At 49.5% G+C, this 20,578-nt stretch overlaps 4 protein-coding genes across 4 annotated transcripts; 2 read left to right on the top strand and 2 right to left on the bottom strand.

Annotated features, from left to right (window-relative positions):
* Window positions 1-8,425: 8,425 nt before the first annotated feature.
* GIQ15_05866 (grpE protein) lies at window positions 8,426-9,319 on the top strand (the record flags this gene model as incomplete). The annotated part of the gene is made up of 3 exons (XM_033553283.1): window positions 8,426-8,713; window positions 8,789-9,214; window positions 9,287-9,319. 3 exons carry the CDS (start codon window positions 8,426-8,428, stop codon window positions 9,317-9,319), a joined length of 747 nt encoding a protein of 248 aa, XP_033404427.1.
* Window positions 9,320-9,938: 619 nt separating this feature from the next.
* GIQ15_05867 (phenylalanyl-tRNA synthetase) lies at window positions 9,939-11,498 on the bottom strand (the record flags this gene model as incomplete). The annotated part of the gene is made up of 1 exon (XM_033553284.1): window positions 9,939-11,498. One exon carries the CDS (start codon window positions 11,496-11,498, stop codon window positions 9,939-9,941), a length of 1,560 nt encoding a protein of 519 aa, XP_033404428.1.
* Window positions 11,499-15,156: 3,658 nt separating this feature from the next.
* Window positions 15,157-15,675, bottom strand: GIQ15_05868 (peptidyl-prolyl cis-trans isomerase E; the record flags this gene model as incomplete). Its single annotated transcript, XM_033553285.1, has 2 exons — window positions 15,157-15,297; window positions 15,355-15,675. The coding sequence occupies 2 exons, from the start codon at window positions 15,673-15,675 to the stop codon at window positions 15,157-15,159; spliced, it is 462 nt and encodes a 153-aa protein (XP_033404429.1).
* Window positions 15,676-16,010: 335 nt separating this feature from the next.
* GIQ15_05869 (uncharacterized protein) lies at window positions 16,011-20,147 on the top strand (the record flags this gene model as incomplete). The annotated part of the gene is made up of 6 exons (XM_033553286.1): window positions 16,011-16,219; window positions 16,303-16,419; window positions 16,473-16,578; window positions 16,642-19,678; window positions 19,740-20,038; window positions 20,103-20,147. 6 exons carry the CDS (start codon window positions 16,011-16,013, stop codon window positions 20,145-20,147), a joined length of 3,813 nt encoding a protein of 1,270 aa, XP_033404430.1.
* Between the last annotated feature and the right edge of the window lie 431 nt (window positions 20,148-20,578).

The raw sequence follows: 20,578 nt of genomic DNA on the forward strand, positions 1-20,578 counted from the left end.
ACAGTACTTGACAGTAACGATGCTCACCGACAAGTTATCTCAGGCGGGACAGAACAGCAACTGCACATACCCATGATTGCTTTCTGGCAAAGCAAGAACTACACGCTTTACGTCGCCTCATTAGGACACGTTTACGGCCCCCCCAGCCAACTATGCCAGCTGTTTCCCGGCGCAAAGCTACATTTAATTTGCGTATCCCCCTTGCATGTCCATTACAACGGCTCAGAGGACGATCTCCCGTTGGTTGCACAGCGAAATGCTGTCTCATTGCCATAGCTTCTTGACGGTGCTATACTGCGAATTTTCGTCGTGTAACAACCGGTTTTAATTTCTTCGTGTACCCGATTCATTTCAAGGTCGTGCCATGCCACACGCATACACACCTTCGAGGTTCTTATTTACCAGAGATATAAGTCATTGCCGCTTGACAAACTTGCTAGAAATAGTCAGTCATCGACAAGTTGGGCACCACATATATACCATGTGAAATGATGCGTTCCCGATATTCAGGTCCTCTTGCCTAGAGCATTGAATATGTCCTACAAATTTCTTTTCAACTCTGATCCCGACTTGATCTGGGATATGTGCGATTTACTCGTCTCCACAGCGTTCCTGCATTAAATACATACTAATCGAGTCACGGCCCTCGTTGCTTAATGAGAACGTTAGACGCTGGCTTACTTCAATCCATACAGCCAGCTGAGGTGGTGCAACCGCAAGATGTTCCGAATGCATAATATATAGCTGTTGCAGCGTTAACCTACCCGCTGTGGATTATCACATGCGGTTTTCCGTCATGATATTGATTGTGTTTCCATTCTGGGAATACTCTGGGTAGAAATGAAGCTTCGCGAAAATCGAGTAGCTAAGAGGTGCGTTTCACTTGCCTTGGCCGATGTTGTGAAAGCCGGTGGACTGCTATCCCCGTTTCCTTCTCCATTCCCCTTCCTTTCAATCGGTCTAGTCCAGTCCAGTCGAGAGGCTCTTGGACCCGCCTCACTCCCAATACAGCGAGCCCACTTTCTCCCGAGAGACCGAAGAAGGGATTTCACATACTGTCTGATTATTCAGTGCTTCCAGCGTCTTCCCGATTATCAGGCAGCTCGACTAAGCCGGGGCGATACAATCACGTTAGGCATCCGTGATGAATACCATCTGACTGTCACTACGTCTTAAATATAGATACCGAAGAGCAATCGACTTTCTTTTTATTTAATTTTTTCCCCATATTCTCAAAAAGCATTGAGGAAGACCTGGTATTTTACCAATTATTCCTGAATATCCCCCCTTTCTTCCACGCTCGTTGAACGGTATTATACGAATTACTGTTCATCACTCTCAGAAGAGCCAGCACCTTTCCAACATCCCATAGAACGAACTTTCCACTTCTTGTCTATATCCAATTGCCCATCATCTACCATGTGTCGAAAGGCCGTCTACATCCACGTTTGCAACCACCGAAGCTGGGGCCCTCTTACCCGCTGCGAAAACCGCTACGTTTGCCCCCCAGAGGGTACGGACTACTATCCCGTCTTTCTCACCAGCCCATGTCAATACTGTCGAAGATCTCCTCGTCGGGGTGGCGGAGATGCTGGCCGTGGGCGCGGACGTGGACGTGGACGAGGAGCTGCTCAATCTCCAGCACAGGATACTCATTCAACGGCCTCTCCACCCCAGCTCGACGCCGCTTTCCTATCTCTACATGATGCCACAGGACCAGACGTCCCACCACCAGAAACGATAACCTTCCCAGGTAGCGAGTCGAGCCAAAGACAATATCACTAAAGAATCGAAAGAACTTGCAATTTGGAAGACTGACTACACGGGTAAGCTCGTTCAGGGGGCCTAGGCCTAGTATTCCTCCCCTGGTTTCTCTTAGCTGTGCTAATAGTCCCAGAAACCGCCCGTTGAATCAGATGAATGAAAAAAAAAAGCTACACTGGAGGGCTCATCCGTAGAATGGAATGATATGGCCTGGAATTGGGCTGGATGATTTATAGTTTTCTCTCTTTCAATTCTCTTCCACCCTTGTTTTTTTATCTTTATTTACGGAGACCGGGCTACGAATATGTTATACGGCTTCAATCAAAACCTATTTCTTCCAATAACCTGGAATATCCAGATATAGTTTAACAGCCCACGAAGTATTCGTAGATATGTTGGATATCCGAACCTAAGCACCCACCCATCTCTAATTGACTCTCGATCATATCCACCTCTAATTTCATCTGGCACGCTAGCCGCCCTGCCGCGCAATGCCATGCCAGATATGCTGTCCATAGGGCAAATATCGAGAGCAAACATCTTGCATTTCCGCGCGGTGTCGTAGCTGCATGCAGTCCGTCAACCTGCGGGTTTCCGAACGAGAGTCGGCTCCCCTGCCTTACCGCCAGTTCCAAGCCGCGGTAGTTGCACGGAGAGACGTTTCTTTCTAGCTTATTCGCGTCTGGGGGACCATGCACATGTGCAAGAAGGGAAATTATATAAGTGGCTGCCCTGCCTGGCGAGTGTGTCTGGGTATGTTTTCGGATGCACGGAGTATATCAAAGGTGCTATGCCACCATCCCAGCGTATGCCTCAGGGGTGAGGATGGCTTCTGTCCAACTATATTCTGGGATACGAATGCGAGGCCATGCTGTGCCATACGCCTCATTATTATAACTGATGGATATCAGATATAACTTTTCTTGTCCAGGATTGTCCTGTAAGGGTTGGCTGGCATCGTTAGCTCGCACGAGAGTCGACACAACAGGTCAAGACGGTTGCTGAAATCAGTTGCCGCTGCCAGGATCTACCCAAAGTCTGCTCTAGCTTCGACCATCAGCAAGCTATTGCAAGGTGGTGAGCAGCGAGCAGTGCTGTCCCCGAGAGACGAGAGGCAAGACTGGAGGTGCACTTGTTTACTAAGCGCATATGTGTATCTTGATGTCCGGAACAATATACTGGATAGGACTCTCTACGCGCGACGATATGATATCAACATCAACGCCAGCTCCTTTCAAAATCCGCCTTGGACTACCGCGCTGATGTATCTCGTATATGGTGGAGCGAAGCCATCATATACAAAACATACTTATACTTAGGTCGACAGCTGGCCCAAAAAAAGGTCCACAGTTACTATGTTTCATCAACGCATCTACCTTATCGAGAACTCTATCTTCCGCCAGAGCTAAAGCCAGGTGGAAGCGGGATGGAGTCGAGGCGATAGTTGCTGTAAGAGACGGGGCTATGGGGTATGGTCCTTTCTCCTTTCCTTCAGAGCTTCTGTGGAACTGATGGATTGTTTAGAGACATTATATGCGAATGATTATGTTGTGACCTGTCAAACAGGCAGTTGATTGGCAGACAGGATGAGGCTGCTGGGAACGGCACTGGGCAAACCTCGGCTTAAAAGTACTCGTACGGAGTAAACCTGTTGCACACCGTTCATGCAGGTCTCAAAGCTCGTTTTGACCATCCATCTCGCTGGTGTTGGGGTACCCCTGGGAGATGGTAGTCGACGAATACTCGCACTAATCGAGGTATACATGTTCAGCAAAAGCAAAGACCGCCTACGAGATCCCGATTAGAAGCCGTGTTAGCTTTGGAGAAGCTCATACTCCACGCCTCGAAGGAGGTGGTTCAATGCACGAATGTGACGTGAGTGTGGGTGATTTCAACCCTAAGAATGCCAACGTTGCGTCTCCTCGAGCCCACCTTGGTTGTCCAACAGGGATGTTCGTGGTTGTGTTTTGCCCCGGAGACAACGAGGAAGCTTCGAAAAAATGAGGATTTGCGTTCCCGATAGCTCTTCGGTAACTCCTTGGCCGTTAGTGCTCCCGCCTTACGGAGATTGCCGGTCTAGCCCTGAATGACGGGCGGTATCCTAACTTACCCCCCGGCTGGCCAGCCTGGAGATTTGATTCTGAGTCTGTGGCTATTCAGGATAGCATATTAGACAACAGGCGGATGGCTCGGAAGGATGGAGTGGAAGGGGGGGAAGAAAGCCCACAGAGATCGATCGTGTATGCATGCCTGGGGGATCACCGTTTGCTGCCATCGTCTCAACTATGGTTCCACTGTGGATGACGGTGGGAATGGAATGGATGTCCATGGAAGTGTGAAGTATGCCACGCCATCTCCTACCCCTACAAGCACATAACACAGCAGCAGACGGACGGGTAGACAGGATGGATAACAGGATACCTCTTTCATCGGCAACCCCACGGCGTCTCAGCCGCCAGCAACCTTGACGGCGAAGATATACGCTCACTAGCAGTGGAGGGGCACGGAGACTACCGACCAAAACGCAGAAGTTAAGAGAGTACGGAGTACGAAGGTAGTGTCTTTTTCTAGAAGAAGGAATATCCATTTACTCCATCCAGTCAGGAAGCCAGTTTCGCAAATATCAAGCAATTGCCATGCGGTCGGGCCACTCGCATGAAGTACGACGCTGCCTTTTCCGCAAATCACCACGCGCGAACTCCTGCCCGATAACCAAATCCAACGTGGAGATCACCCTTTCTTATTCTTATATACGATGCACACGCACCGAACAAGCTGAAGCTACTCGGGCGTCGCTACTGATTCGGCATCCCACGTGTCTATCCCCTTCCTTGCTTTGAAGATCATGCATCTTTACTGGCGTTGAAGGCGCTAGAAAGAACGATCGTCGCTCTGACGGAGTTGTGCCCGAAGGTTCCAGCGTTGGTTCTATCCCGTTAACTATATCTCCAGCAGTGGTGAGAGTGAAATGGGAGGCCTGCGGCAACACCCCTTGCGATGGGACAGGGTATAGACGACTTGTGCAGAAAGTATGTGCATATTACTCCATACTCTACCCTATATCATCGTTTGACTATATACTCGGATTACATAGCATGCACGTACTGCCGTTCCATGGGCCGGGTGGCGGGAAGAGCTCCCAAGAGAAACCAAGAAGCGAGAATTCCAGAAATCCCAAAGAAAACGCCCCAAGAATCAAGAACTGGAATTCAGGCTCCAATCCCAAGGACCAAGGGACCCCAGGGCCAGGACCAAGGACCCGGCTAAAGTCGGATTCCAGAAGCATGCGAGAAAACGTGGCTATCTAGGTTATCAAAAAAAAAGATGGGATATAACGAAGCCGGCAGGCCTAGTTTTTGTTCTTCCCCTTCTGCCAGGGGGGTGTAGGCGGCTGGCTGGAATTTGCGTCCAACCACTAATTCATGCATAAATAACCCAGACATATACTTGTGCTCGGTTGAGTGGCCGAGACCCAGGCTGCTGGATGATAATCAGAGCGGTATTCAATGTCTCTCCTTGCTGAGAGATTACTGCCCAGGCAACGCCATCTCCCCCATTTCTCCCAATCGCTTAATCGCCTTGGGAGGAAACGGCTGGTTATTGATTGACGGCATAAGAAGCAAGTTAGTTCAGCTGGAGAATATCTGCTGTACGTGCGCAGGTACGGAGGCCAGTGATCGACCAGTTTGTCAGTAGTCGACATGCAACTTTCGGCCCCCTTTTTGCTTATTCCCGGCGAACGACGAGCGTATATTCGCCGGCCAGCCAGTTCCCCCTATCTCCTGGTGACCTCGTCACAATGCGCGTACGAAGAATCTGTGCTGCGTGCTGCAGAACTAAAGCAAGCCATCGCCCCGAAGTCCGGTGATGAGGCGTTTTGGTTCCCCTCTTCGGGCAGGGAAGGCTGGCAGGGGTATTTAGCACCTTGGTTAGTTTAGTCAGTATGGGAACACGAATGGAGAATGATGCTCGACGCAGTTCCTCCCTTTGGGCGTCTTCTGCAAGGGTCTCTTACGCTCATGTCTCTCTCCATTCCGCCAGATTGTCGCCCACCACCGCCAGCCAATTTCCAGAAATCCTAAAATGCGAATCGACAAATAAATGAAGGTGGAGATTCGCAAGGCCAGGATATCGTTGAAACATCGAGAAGGCAAGAATATAATTAAAGAAAACCATAACCGGCCTTAAGAGCTCCACTATAGCTCCTCCGTTGGCTGGGGTTGTCTATTTATTCAACCAGGGCAATGGCTGTCTGTGAACACTGGATAGACGACTTCGATGTCCATGTCGGCATCAATAATATCATCGCAAAGGACACTTCGCCGAAGGTATCACAGTACTTAACTCCCCTGCGTTGACGTTGCTTTCTTCCTTCTTTTTTTCTCTGGCGAAACCGGATCTCTAACCGTTCGTTTCCAGATCACATACGATTCCCCGGACTTAGCACGGCAGAGTATAACGGACAAGCTGAAACTCCAATTCTGGCTGCCAGCCAAAAAGACTTCTGGAAGTTCGGGAAGGCGAACTCCAGAGTCGTCCAGCTCGGGCAGATACACCTTCAACGGTCCTAATCGTGGGAGACAGCCTGGCGGTTCTCTTGAATCGCTTTCGACCGTGACAACCGGCCGGCTTAATATTCCCATGGATTCACGTATGTTCAAGCGTTAGCGGCATTATGCGACGTACGAGTTACTAATTTAGAATATCTGCAGCAACGATACCGGGCTATTTCCCTAGCCACGAACGAGCTCAAACGGCACTAGGGCTTACCCGGCCATCTTCCAGAACCCGCGACAGATCACCCCTAGGATATTCAAGTTATGGCGAAAGACGCGCTGCCAAACCATCGACGAACAGCCGCAGCACAGCAAGAATGACGCCCAGTCCGCAATTATCTGGAAGGATTACACCCTCAGGCGGCCAGTCTGCACCGGCGCAACAACCTCGAGCCCGCCTGCAGCGCAAACGAAGTCCTACCAAGGCTGAAATCGAGGGAATACCTCCGAAAGTGCCTCCAAAGACCGATCCCATAGTACCGAGGAAGGACAAGTCAAGCGCCGCCCAATTTTTCGGACGGGGTGCCCCGAAGAATAGATATATAGAAACCGTTCACTCCTCATCTGCTCCCGATCTTTCTCATTTACGAGGAGGATCCACCTCGAATCTGCTGCTGGAAAGTGACCGACCGTCGGACCAGCTAGCAAATCTCCCACAGTTTTCTCAAAAGTACCATGACAGACGGCCGAAATCGCTGAAGATATTGGGACTTGATGCGGTAAGGCGAGCAGAGAGTCCCGTGCCGGGAGAAAATGAAAATGCTTCACAAGGGCTCGTAATGAGAGAGAACTCACACAAAAAGAAAACAAGGGGCAGAGGGGGAGGAGGAGTGGGGGCGGGCCTTGAAAACATTGATATTCCCGTTGGCAACTTACCGCCGGGGTACTCTATTCAAACAGCGTCAATGCTGCTTACTTGTCAAGAAATCGAGGAGCTGCAAAGTCAGGCACGCCGCAGAGGGCAGAGATTCGAAGTCCTAAAATACAGCGAGGTATCCTCACTTACACAGGTACACATACCTTCTTTCATCAATTATTCAAAAAACCCCGCGCTAACTTCAAAAAAATAGGAAATGCATACTCTTAATAAACATTGCAAATATCTCCGGGATACCCATGTCTCCCTGCGATCTGACCGGCAGCGTTTACACGGCCGCGTTATATCATATCTAAAATCCGCCAGCGGCGTATCCAGTTTTTCTCCAGAAGGCGTCTTGAAACAAGAAGAAGCCTTACTCGAAATCGACCAGTCGATAGATGAATGGGCCACAAAACTTGAATACGCAGAAGAGCGGCGGGCAAAAATTCAACAGAAGCTTTTGGAACATATGGTAGCTATTCTCAACCTTCCTCGTCCACAACCAATACAACCGCCTCCAAGGGAACCAAGCCACCATAGAAGCATAAGCGATTATGCCAGCACTTGTGAAAAGGACAGTCGGCGAAGCGACCTAGAATCGATCATAATATACGCCGATGCCGGGCTCCATCGGCCCTCTAACGCTGACAGGCCATGGATATGATGGCCAGTCCAACCACCCCCACCCCCACACGGAACATACCATTTTATTTTATACGAAGACGATCGATTGGATCTTGGCTATAATCGGAGCATAGGGGATCTGGATCATCCCCGTTTCACTCGGATTGGCAGTGCTAGCCACTGGCTTTAACCCCTACATAGCGTATTCTTCGGCGCTACAATTATTGATTAACATCCGGCAGGAATAATAGGACTGTGGGATTTGATCTTTGGAGGAGAGGAATTATCAGATCGGGTCCCTGAAAAAGACGATATACCCTTGGCGAAGCAATACATATTTGGATACATAAATAATTAATTGTATAGGGGAGTGAATGAAAGAGCTGTTCTCTATTACCTTCTTAGATCCATACGTATATTTTGTATCAAAGTAGAAAAAATCAAAAAGACTTGATTTTCGGATAAAAGTAACGCCGCCAAGCTATGGAATCTTTGATTTTTATCTGGCAGCTTTTTGCTCTCGAATTCGATCAAACACTCAACACGACCTTCATTTCAAGAATTTACAGCTTTTTCCCTCATTGCCATTGAAGCGTGAATCATCTTATTTACAGCCATCACCATGTTCCGCAGAGCACTCCTCAGACAAAGCCGTCTTGCCGGCTCCGCAACTCCCTTCTCCTCCATCTCCTCACCCATTCGCAGACAATCAACAATCATTCAACATTCTCAACAGCTAGCACGATCACTTCCTTCCCGAGTACAGAGCAGATATGCCTCGACGGAAGCCAATGGAGAAAAGCCAAAGGCCGAAGACGCAGCTGAGGCAGCTGAAGCCGAAAAGCCCTCTGAACTAGACACTCTAAAGAAGGATCTAGAGGCACGTGAGAAGGAAGTTGTTGAAATGAAGGTATGTCGCGGATGAGATATCGCCCTAGATCGTGCGCCTGTCATTTATCTGAGCTAACCTATCTTTGTCTATTAGGATAAATACCTCCGATCCGTCGCCGACTTCAGAAACTTGCAAGAACGAACCCGCCGAGATGTCGAAGCAGCTCGTACCTTTGCCATTCAGAAGTTTGCCGGGGACCTAATCGAATCAATTGACAACCTAGAGCGTGCACTTGGAGTCGTTCCTGCCGACAAGGTGGACGCCGCCAAAGCGGAGGAAAATAAAGATCTTTACGAATTGTTCTCTGGCCTCAAGATGACCGAGGGTATCCTGATGAATACCCTGAAGAAGCACGGCGTTATTCGATTCGACCCGTCCGAGCATGTGGACGGGCAACCCCAGAAGTTCGACCCAAGCAGACACGAGGCCCTGTTTATGTCCCCAGTGGAAGGCAAGCAAGACGGTGATATCATGCATGTCCAGAACAAGGGATTCACCCTTAACGGCAGAATCTTGAGGGTATGTTATTTGTTCCCACTACCATCCCGTATATATCGTATGTTTGAATTCTTATCTAACTTTTTACCACAGGCTGCCAAGGTTGGTGTTGTGAAGAACGCATAAACATCCTAATTTATTCCAAATCACGGCACTCGGAATCCTATCCGACCTTAATATCTCCCCCAAACCAAACCACCCTCTTTATTCCATCTTGGATGAATCTCCCCCCATTTCTACCTATAGCCACTTCATTTGGCATCCTGTATATTATTGTGCTTCTTAAGGAGCCGGTTATAAAACAGCTAGGCACGGCGTTTTGCTCTAAGGTTATTCTTCACGGGATGATATTTCAGTTTGACGATCTGTACACATAAATGCACACCATCTCTTTCCCCGTTGTTATGTGACCCGTTTTATTGCGGGTACACTATTGCCTTCCATATATCTCTCCCCTCATATTTGTATGATTTGTTTCAAGCCTTTTTTCATTTCCTGGTGGCGGAATTATGCGCTTATCGGAAGCGGTGCGAACATGAATGGTGCATGGCATGATATACCATTTATCTATTTTATTTTCAGTTTAGAGACCCATTTAATGGCAGCCATGCTTTGGATTGGATGTTTCCGAACATTTGAAATGACTAGCTTCCAAATTGATGCGATTGTGATATTTATTTAGATCGAATAAACATTATTATCTAAGAATACAGAATGTCTACAGTACGTATAGAGAGGAGTTTCGTCACCTTAGTTCAACCCCAGCGGTTTCCACCAACGTTTTCCTGACCTTATCGTGCAGCTGATTTGTTTCCTCATTCGTCAGAGTTCTCTCTAAACTTCTATAATTGATTCGATAACATAAACTCTTTCGTCCCGTCTTGGGGTGAGTGAATTCGTCGACCAACTTTACGTCTTCCGCTAAATCCCCGGCAGAACCACGAACGATTTCCATTATATCGTTTTCATGGAATGGTACCGCTCCTCCAGCTGCGCTGACAGACCCCGAAGCTGATGGCGGCAACCAGAAAGCAACGTCCTTGTAGCATGCTGGGTGTTTGGAGAACGGTGTGAATCGGGTGATCTTTCCGGCCTGGAACTGGGAAAGGAATCTGGGATCCTTGGACCAAAATAGTCGGATATCGGGTATATTAAAGAGAAGCATTGCAATTCGCTCGAGACCAAGACCAAACGCCCAGCCAATTCTGTGAGGGACGTCAGATGAATTGAGGAGGTCTTGCTTGACGATACCGCAGCCGAGTAGTTCTAACCATTCACCCTGCCAGAACACTTCTAATTCGAAAGATGGGCTAGTGAAGGGGAAGTAGGCTTCGATCCACCTAATTTTCAAAGGCTCTTCTGCTGCCGTAGGATGTTCGGTGGCAGCTCGCGCAGCGGAAAAGATTTTAATCACGAGAAGTTCTAGAGAGCGTTTTAGATGTGCAGCCATCGCCTCGACTTCTTCGGCGGTATGATACTTGTCCTGCAACGGGTTGCGGGTCGGGTGTAGTGTCGGGTTCGGGTCCTCGACAACAACGTCGTGACGAGGCAGAGCTTCCACATCCTTCCATATTTCAGCAGCTGTTTGCTGAGAGGACTTCAATGGCTCATTTTCAGGCCGCTTCCACAGCCGTGCACCCTCCATCTGGTGGAAAACAGGGTAATGGCTTCTGTCGATAGCATCGCGGCGATAAACATCCGCTACAATTGTGTATCCTTTCTCCTCCGGCCTGGTAGTGCCGTTTCTGTTCATCTGCTGGAAATATCCTCGCTGATGAGCACTTGTATGTGTTCGTAGAACAGTATTTTTATCCAAGTAGTATGTGTCCGTCCGACTGCGTCCAGGGTGATCTGCCGGGAAGCCCAGGTCGTCAAAATTTTGCTTTGTGGTAACAATTGGGTCTGATTCGGCATAGTTTCCAAACTCCGGGCCAGCGAATTGACTCTCAACGAGCTTGCGGGTTATAGATAGAGGGTGGTTTTCGTCTAGATATAATCGGCGACCAAGGTGTGAGAGTATGTGACTGGGCGCATTTGTCCAGTCATCGGGCTGGTAGGACTTGTTTCCCACGGTCAAAGCTGGAGGTGAGGAAGCAATTGAAGTTGCCGGTTTCGATCCGAGAGGTCGTCCGTCTCCATTATCCTTTGCAGCCGCTGTAGAGCTGTTGAACCTTGGGCGCAGTATCGGCTGAAGCGATCGATGATGAAGCTGGATGTTTACCGGCCGGGGTGCTGCGAGATTCGCTGCTGCGACAGACCATCTGCAGGAGACTCGCAGTGCCCTCCCTGTTGCAAGTAACTGCATCGTGTCAAGTCAGTATACTTGTTCTTCGCTCTTCAAGCTGGCGTAAATGAAGTCATGGTAAATATCAGCTCTCGTAACTTTTTTTTGGTGATGTTCCGGTGTCGTATCAAAGTTACCAGGTACCACAATCTGCAGCCAATTGCAGCGAGTCGGCGAATAGATAGCGCGTATCGTATTGTCAGATAGAGGCATGTATTTGAGCTTCCGGCCGCGGGAATTATTCGAAGCTCGAGTTGTTGGTCAAAAAAAGCTGTTATTCTACCCGCCGCGAAGAGCATTGTGCGGGAAGGATGCGCATTCCGCAAGTGTCGACATGGGGAAAACTGAAGTGATAAAAGGCCAGCAGGCCAGTCCTTCTTCCCAGTCTAACTTGCACTATCCATTCTGGTTTGGAGGGTCAGCCTCATGCTGTGCGGCGGGGGTGACGCATCCCTTGGATCTAGGTAAGATAGCTCTTATACGCTGATCATGCTGATGCTGGTTACTGACATTTTCTTTCTAATATAGTCAAGGTATTATCCTCTTGCGGGAATATTTCTTTAGAATTATACTTATATCCTGTTGCTGCGCTCTAGGTGCGGCTACAAACTCGAGGGCCAAATGACCCAACCGGGATGTTGCGGACTATAGTCCATGTCTGCAAGAATGATGGGTTCCTAGGGCTTTATAGCGGAGTGAGTCCTCCATGGTCAGACCTGGCCTGATTGAACGTTTACTGACATGTATGACGATAGCTGTCTGCGTCAGTCCTGCGACAACTGACATATTCCACGACTCGATTCGGAGTGTACGAGGAGCTCAAAACGCGAGTCAACGAGTCATCATCTTCCCCTCCTTCTCTTCTCACTCTGATTGCCATGGCTTCATTCTCTGGCTTCCTAGGCGGGCTGGTAGGTAACCCCGCGGACGTCCTAAACGTTCGAATGCAGTCCGATGCCGGCCTACCGCCAGAGAAGAGACGAAATTACAAACATGCTTTCCACGGGCTATCTCAAATGATTCGATCAGAAGGTATCAGCAGTGCCTTCCGTGGAGTTTGGCCTAACTCGGCCAGAGCAATTCTCATGACTGCATCACAGCTTGCCACCTACGATACGTTTAAAGGAATATGTATCAGAAACCTGGGGATGAAAGATAACCTTACGACGCATTTTACTTCCTCTTTCATGGCTGGATTTGTTGCTACTTCTGTCTGCAGCCCTGTTGATGTGATAAAGACCAGAATCATGCATGCCAGTCCCACAGAGAGTAAAGGGCATACCCTCGTGGGAATCCTAAGGGATGTCTTTAAGAAAGAAGGATTCACATGGATGTTCAGGGGATGGACACCTAGCTTCATCCGACTTGGTCCGCATACTATCGCTACTTTTCTGTTCTTGGAGCAGCATAAGAAGATATACCGTATGCTGAAGAAGGATAAGCCGGAGGCGTCTATCTAGACGGAGTTTGAGGCTGGTTTACCTGATGGGTCGCATGTTCACCTAATATTTTGTAATATGGCTTGGAATTCATAGACTAGAATTTATTATATCGGGAGGGTCGGTTAAGGGTGGGGTTATTGTTATTTATCATTATCGCAGCCATCAAACTGGTCTTTTGTGTCTTTTCTTGTAGAGCCGGGTTGGTGGCGTGATCATAGCAATTATGGATGGGCATCTGGCATATTCTTGGATCCTTTAGAATAAATACAACTCGTGGTGATATGTAATATTATATCGGACTTCATTACTTCTATCTGTTAGGAATATCCACTTTTACGATAAAATGATAAAGAGTAAGGTTGCTTCGAAATCCTGCTTTGATATTGAGACAGTATTATATACACTTCTTTAGCCATCAGCAAGCCAAGGAAACCGAGCCAACAGCTTTAAAGCGAGCTTCATTGGTAGCAACCCCAGGCCATCCTAAAAGAAATCTATCGGTCAAGGTGAACTGGGAAGTTACCAGCATCTGCAGACGTAGCATCGTTAGTATACATCCTGATATCGTCATAAAGAGGATAACATACCTCTCTGGTCGTCCCATCGGTCGGTCCAGGTCTTGGGGCAGAGGGATCGGAAAGCGAGGAAGAACTAGAAATGCGGAATTAGACACAAGACAGCCCAATGCGGATATCATGTATAGCGAGCACTGAACCATACCTGTCTGCAGGGCTTGAACTCTTCTCCTTTGGCGTTGACACACTTGTAGTAGTCAACGTAGTTTTGCCAGCAGTGCTTGGTCCTAGGAGACACCGTTAGATCCATCCATCCGACGCATGCCAATTGAGCAGAACGGGCGACCTACTGGTTCTGGTTAGGGAAGCGGGCGTCGAAACCTAGAGTGCCGTCAGTAAAGTCGTACGATCATGTCATGTCCCATTGGGAGGAGACAAGGGCCGATTCGAGCAATTCCTAGAACATACCGGCTATCGAGAGAGTCAGCAGAGGCAAGCAAGCAGGTCAATGGGAGGCATGGCGTGAGCTGGCTAGATGGAAAAATGGAGAGGATACACACCAGTCACAAACTTGAAGGGCTTGGTCTCGACGGGCTCATCGGGGTCAGCATCTGGGATATCGGCCGGCATCTTGACTGGACAGGTCAACGCAATTGAGACCCGTGGACGGTGGTGTGGTGGTGGTGCAGCTGGAGTCGCGAGGTTGCGGACGTTGGATGTGTTTCGTTCTGGCGTCGGTCGTTCTCTTGGTGTGAAGTTGCCAGGTCCCGTGCACGTCGGAACCGGCGAATCTTTGATTCAGCTTATTCTTCCCACTTCCTCCCATCAACAACAACCGCTGGCTAACAGGATAACTGCTTGCTTCGATCCAGCACCCCAAACGCCAGAACCCTCTTCGCCCTCTGCGGAAGCTGTTTTAAGAGCAACCATGTTGGCCACTCGTGTCCTCGGCTTCCGGTCCTCTCGACCGCTGTTCGAGCCCATCCCCGTAAGTCACGACATCTCGAATCTGATACTGCTTGCCACTATCCATTGATCGCTGCTAACAGCTGTCTACAGAAAGAACAGCAAAGCGGTAAGCTCTAGATATTCGACTGCTACGGTCTAGCAGGGCCAATGCGTTGGTTTGGTGTCGCGAGCCTGTCTGACGTCCTTTTTTACTAGCTCACACAATCTCCCAGCGTCTGCGAACGCTTAAGAAAATCCCTCCAGAGTTGATCCCTCTCGGTAAGCATAATGATTGAAAAGGCCGTTCGTCTACTGATCTAGAGAGAATTGATTTGCTAATTCGTCTATTTCACATGCAGGTGTCGTCCTTGCGTAAGATTTGATATCTACCTAACCTCCCCAATATACCGCTAACCGATCCCCATAGTGTTGCCATTGGCGCCGCCGTCTACTCCAGTGGAAAGAAATTGTTCGGTGACAAGACCCTCCGTCTCAGCCGATCGAAGCGTGAAGATCATTAAGCGGATATCTTCGTGGCGTGGAAAGGATGATGCGTGGAATAGGGTTGTTCGAGTACCAAATTTAGGAGCACGAAAATGCAATCATCTCCTTTTTGTATCGTTAGACGGCAGCTGAGTTGGTGGCGGTCTTGTACATATATGAGATAATTCAGCACAGTTTGGAGGTGAAGTGCTGAAAATATCAGTTCCTAGTCTTCGTCGTTTGATATCGTTTTCGTTTTTTATATTCCTTTGATATGGCATCGATACTTGACTATGCTGGCTTTGGGCCTGCAACGTCTAGTCCCTCCAGCCCTTGCATTGGATCCTCAGCTCTGCTCGTGCTAGCTTCTCCAGCTTCCTCTGTGGCCATCCGGTCTTCCTCGCTGACGGCATGTTTTGCCAGGTAGCCCTCCTATATTATCGTTAACATGCTACTCCCAGTAAAGAATGAAGACGTCAACCAGCGTACCTGTTCCCAAACAGCGGTTTTACTCCCTAGACCTTCGTTGCTCTCCTTCTGTGGCTTCGCAGCTGCAACCTTGATAGTTCGACCGTAGAGCTCGCTCTGATCCATGTTATCGATCGCCTCCTTCGCATCCTGGGGCAGCTCGAACTCGATATACCCGAACTCCCGGTGTAGGTCTGTAGAAGAGGGCAGCTCTGGCTTTGGGAGCGAGATATCAGTTATCTCGCCAAACGGAATGAATGCCTCGCTGAGCGTCCTGGCAGTGACGGCCTGGTCCAGTCCGCCCACGTAGATGGTGCCCTTCAGCCTTGCAGCGTCCGTCATGGTCTCTGCTCCGTATATCTACCTCTGGGAGATTCCTGTCTCTATGTCTTAAGTCCATCCGTGTCTGTATCAACTTCCCAACTTCAACCTGCCCTCATCACGTGACTAGCTAGTGGAAGGCCACCTAAAGTGCTCTGTTTGTTGCCCCTTGAGCCCAACGATCAATGAACAACCTGTCCTCGTCTTCAGCACCACCGTCTGCTTGCTGGCAGGACCTCTACTGAATCGGTTTCCTATTTCCTACTGTTCCTTTCTTTTGCGCCACTGTCTTCCCGTATTTCGGGACCCCGTCTAGTGGCTTTCTTTTTAGTCTTATCGAACTAGGTATCAACACCATGGTGCGTCTAAGGCAGATACCACGCACGGCGGCCTTCGCCTGGTCTCCCGGCCAGGCCTCGCCCTTCATTGCGACTGGAACTCGGGCCGGAGCAGTCGACGCCGATTTCTCCAATGAAACTTTTTTAGAGCTGTGGGATCTCAAGCTTGATAGTGAACATATCGGAGCCGAGCTGCAGCCAGCAGCCAAGATTAGCACAGACTCCAGGTGAGCTCATCCCGGCGTGGGTGGTGGAGCGGGGAGAAAATGCAGTCAATCGATGTTGATTCTAACCAGGCTTATTTTTATAGATTTCATGACCTCGCGTGGGCGGAAACAGAAGATAGTTCAAGGGGGTTGATTGCTGGAGCGTTGGAGAATGGGTCACTGGACCTATGGGATGCCGGAAAGCTGCTGGATGGCTCCAGGTTTGTAGCATTGGACATCAATTCAATGGAGGTACCGAGCTAATCGTCCACAGCACCGCTCCTACTACGAGAGTCTCTGCTCATAGCGGGGCAGTCAAGGCTGTCCAATTTCACCCGAAGCACTCCAATCTTTTAGCAAGTAGTGGCAGCTTGGGGGAGGTATGTGATGTCTGCTATTTCATCTACATTACGGCCTTTAGCTAACCGGATCCCGCTCCCCAGTTATTTATCACGGACCTCAATAACGTCGAAAACCCAACTCGGCTTGGAAAAGCAGCCGCCAGTCAGGTTGAAATAGATTGTCTTGACTGGAACAAGAAGGTCCCTCATATCTTAGCTACCGGAAGCAGTGATGGATTTGTGACGGTATGGAATGCTAAGTCTGGAAAGGAGAGCTTGACTCTCAAAAACCTTGGCCGTAAGCCTGTCAGTGCCATTGCCTGGGACCCGGAAAATTCTACCCGACTTGTCACTTCCATACCCCTTGAGAGTGACCCGGTGATTCTGGTATGGGATCTGCGTAACGCAAACGCACCAGAACGAACATTGAAAGGCCATGAATCCGGTGTCCTATCGCTGTCGTGGTGCGAACAGGACCCAAGACTACTACTATCCAGTGGTGAGGATAACCGCAATATCTGCTGGAACACCCAGACTGGCGAGGCCTATGGAGAGTTCCCAATCGTTACAAATGCTACTTTTCAGACCCGATGGAACCCCAGCAACCCTAATATCCTGGCTACGGCGTCGCTTGATGGAAAGATTTCTGTCCAAACACTCCAAAACACAAACCCCGAAGCCGCCCAAAAGGGCGATGACTCGCAACCCCTCAACGACGAAGACTTCTTTGCAAAGGCTCAGACTCAACCTCAGGGCCCAACTTTCTCGTTACCCAGCGCCCCGAAATGGCTTGAGCGGCCAACCACTGCTAACTTTGGCTTTGGAGGAAGGGTCATCTCCGTGGTAACTGCGCCGGGTACGCGAACGTCGACCGTCCGTATCAGCAAATTCGAGGTAGATGCTAGCATCGGCGCTGCCACCGACTCCTTTGAGACTGCCATAGACTCGGGAGACCTCCGTAGCATCTGTGAATCGCGAGCTGCCGAGGCCGAGACCGACGAAGAAAAGGCTGATTGGAGGGTTATGAGCACCTTGATGTCTGAAACCCCTAGAAAGGAGCTCATCACCTATCTGGGATTCTCTGGAGATGTCGATGAGGCCGCGGACAGCTTATCGAAACTTGGACTCGGTAAAGAGGAAGCAACTGAAAGCGAAAAACCGACCCTCGCTCCTCCCAGCGCAGGAGCGAAGAGGCATAAGAGGCTCACTTCTATTTTCGACTCCAGTGCTGATGGCGACAGCTTCTTGAGCGATATGTCTGCTTCCAAGGAGGCCAAGACCAACAGTCCATTCCAGCTGTTTACAGGAGAAGAGACCGATGCCGATAAGACTATAACGAAAGCTCTTATACAAGGCCATTTCGACAAGGCCCTTGATATTTGCTTACAGGAGGATCGGATGGCCGATGCCCTGATGATTGCATTCTCCGGTGGCCAGAAATGCATTGAAAAGGCCCAAGAGGCGTACTTCCTTAAGAAATCTGAAGGACCGAGTTACATCCGCCTCCTTGCATCTATCGCCGGAAAGGATATTTGGGATGTTGTTCACAACGCAGATCTTCAAAACTGGAAGGAAATCGTTGCAGTAATTTGCACTTTTGCAGATGACAAAGAATACCCCGATCTCTGCGAAGCCCTCGGTGACAGATTGGAAGAGTACTCTAGATCTAATGGCAGCAAGGAAACCCGCAAGGACGCTTCTTTCTGCTACTTGGCTAGCTCGAAGCTGGAGAAGGTTGTCTCTATCTGGATCCGGGAACTGCAAGAAAACGAGAACAAAAAGATCGAGGATGCCACCGATGAGACTGGATTCTCTATCCACGTCCAAGTCCTCAGGGATTTCATTGAGAAGGTTACTATCTTCCGCAACGTTACTAAGTTCGAGGATTCTGAACGACAAAAGCCGACAGACTGGAAGCTCAGCTCGCTCTACGACAAGTATATCGAGTATGCTGAAATTGTCGCAACTCATGGTAGATTGAATGTGGCAGAGAAATACCTTAGTCTGTTACCGGATAGCCACCCTGCAGGAGGAGTTGCAAAGAACCGCATCCAATTAGCCACCAAAAAGGTTACCACCAAGGCTGCTCCCAAAGCAGCAACATCCCATATCCCAGCAGCAAGACAGGCTTCATCAACTCTACCCCAGCCGCAAATGGGCTATAACCCTCCCCAGCCTCAAACCCAGCAGCAACCACCCATGGTGAACCGTGGACCGGCACCTACTAACCCTTATGCTCCATCCGCGTTCAACCAACCCAGCAACCCGTATGCCCCTGCCCAGATGTCTGGCTATTCGCCAGCTGGTTACCAACCGCAACAGCAACAAGCTGGCATCCCTACTCCTCAGTACCCTGGGCAACCAGGTCATGGCATCCCCCCACCCCCGAGAGGCTTGACACAATCTCCCTCGACAGTAAAATCATATACCCAGCAAACCAATATCCCTGCATGGAATGATCTACCCGACGGATTTGCAAGGACCCCAACTCCTCGCCGTGGAACTCCTGGCCTCGGTGCCTCGGTCATTAGCTCACCGTTCCCTAACCAGCCGCAAACACAGAGCCCTCCACCGCCCGGTCCTCCACAGCCAGGCCCTCCAGGTCCTCCAGGTCCAGGTCAGCGAAGCGCCATGCCTGTTCCTCCACCCCCGAAGGGTCCATTCTCACCCCCACAAGCAACCCCTCCAGGGTCTGCAGGTACATCTAAATTTGTGCCACCAGAACGACCATCATCGACCGCAAACCTGTATGCTCCTCCCCCAGTTCAATCCCCACCAACACAGAGCGGAGGCCCTCCACAAATTGCTCGTTCGGCATCCCCCTACAGCCCCCCGCCAGCTGGCCCACCACCCCAGAATCGTTACGCTCCAGCTCAATCAGCCCAGCCTGCTCATCCAGCTGGACCTCCTGGACCTCCCGGACCACCCCAACAGGCACCAGGACCGGGTCCATATGGAGCCCAACGATTCCAGCCGGGCCCGCCACCACCTCAGGGCCCTCCCCAGGGCCCATACGGATCTCAAGGTAGCCAGTTCGCTCAGCCTCCACCACCTCCCCATACCGGTGCTCCCCCACGACAAGACTCGAGACCTAGCACCGGTCAATCCCAAAAGAAGGCCCCTGCCCCTCCTAAACACCGTAAGTAGACGGCCATGGATTGACTGCTCGTAGCTTAACCCTAACTAACATATTTTTCCAGCTGCTGGTGATCGTTCCCACATCCCAGACCATGCCAAGCCAATCTTCGATATCCTTTCCGTTGACATGCAACGTGTGAAATCTCGTGCTCCAGCAACATTCAAACCTCAAGTTAATGATACCGAACGAAGATTGAATATCTTGTTCGAACATTTGAATAACGAGGACCTACTGAAGCCGGGAACGATTGATAGCATGGTGGAGCTAGCGCGAGCAATCCAAAGTAGAGATTACGAAACCGCACATGCTATCCACCTGGACATTCTGACGAACCGCACCGACGAATGTGGAAACTGGATGGTAAGTTAAATTCCTCAGCTCAACGTTTAAACGGTAGCATATTTTTGCTAACTACGTAATCTAGGTTGGTGTCAAACGATTGATTGGCATGAGCAAAGCAACGCCATAGGTTAAGCCTTTTCTTCTCTTCACTCCCTGAACAGCATTTATCAATTTTTACCCGATTTTAAATGTCATGAAGATGAACCGTCTACGGCCTTTCTCATTGGAGTTATTTTCGCATCTTTACCATCTATTTCGGTTATATGTCCACTCAAAAATGGTTGAGATAGAGAGTGGGAATGGAGGCTTATACATGGTGTGTAGCCCTTTGGGGTAGAAAAATGAAGCCGCTTGTGCCGTTTTGATATGATGTTGATGTTAAGTACTCCTTATCATGTTTGTTTGTAGTAATGTATCGCTTTTTATGTTTATACTATATTCTTTCCCCATGTTTATTCACAACCACCCCATTTATATATAAACACATGTCAACCCACTATACCCTTTTTCTAATCCTTATCTCTAACGCTCTTAACAGAAGGTACAAAATACCACTCA

Source organism: Arthroderma uncinatum (genome assembly GCF_011692745.1).
Source record: "Arthroderma uncinatum strain CBS 119779 chromosome Unknown scaffold4, whole genome shotgun sequence".
Taxonomy (NCBI): domain Eukaryota; kingdom Fungi; phylum Ascomycota; class Eurotiomycetes; order Onygenales; family Arthrodermataceae; genus Arthroderma; species Arthroderma uncinatum.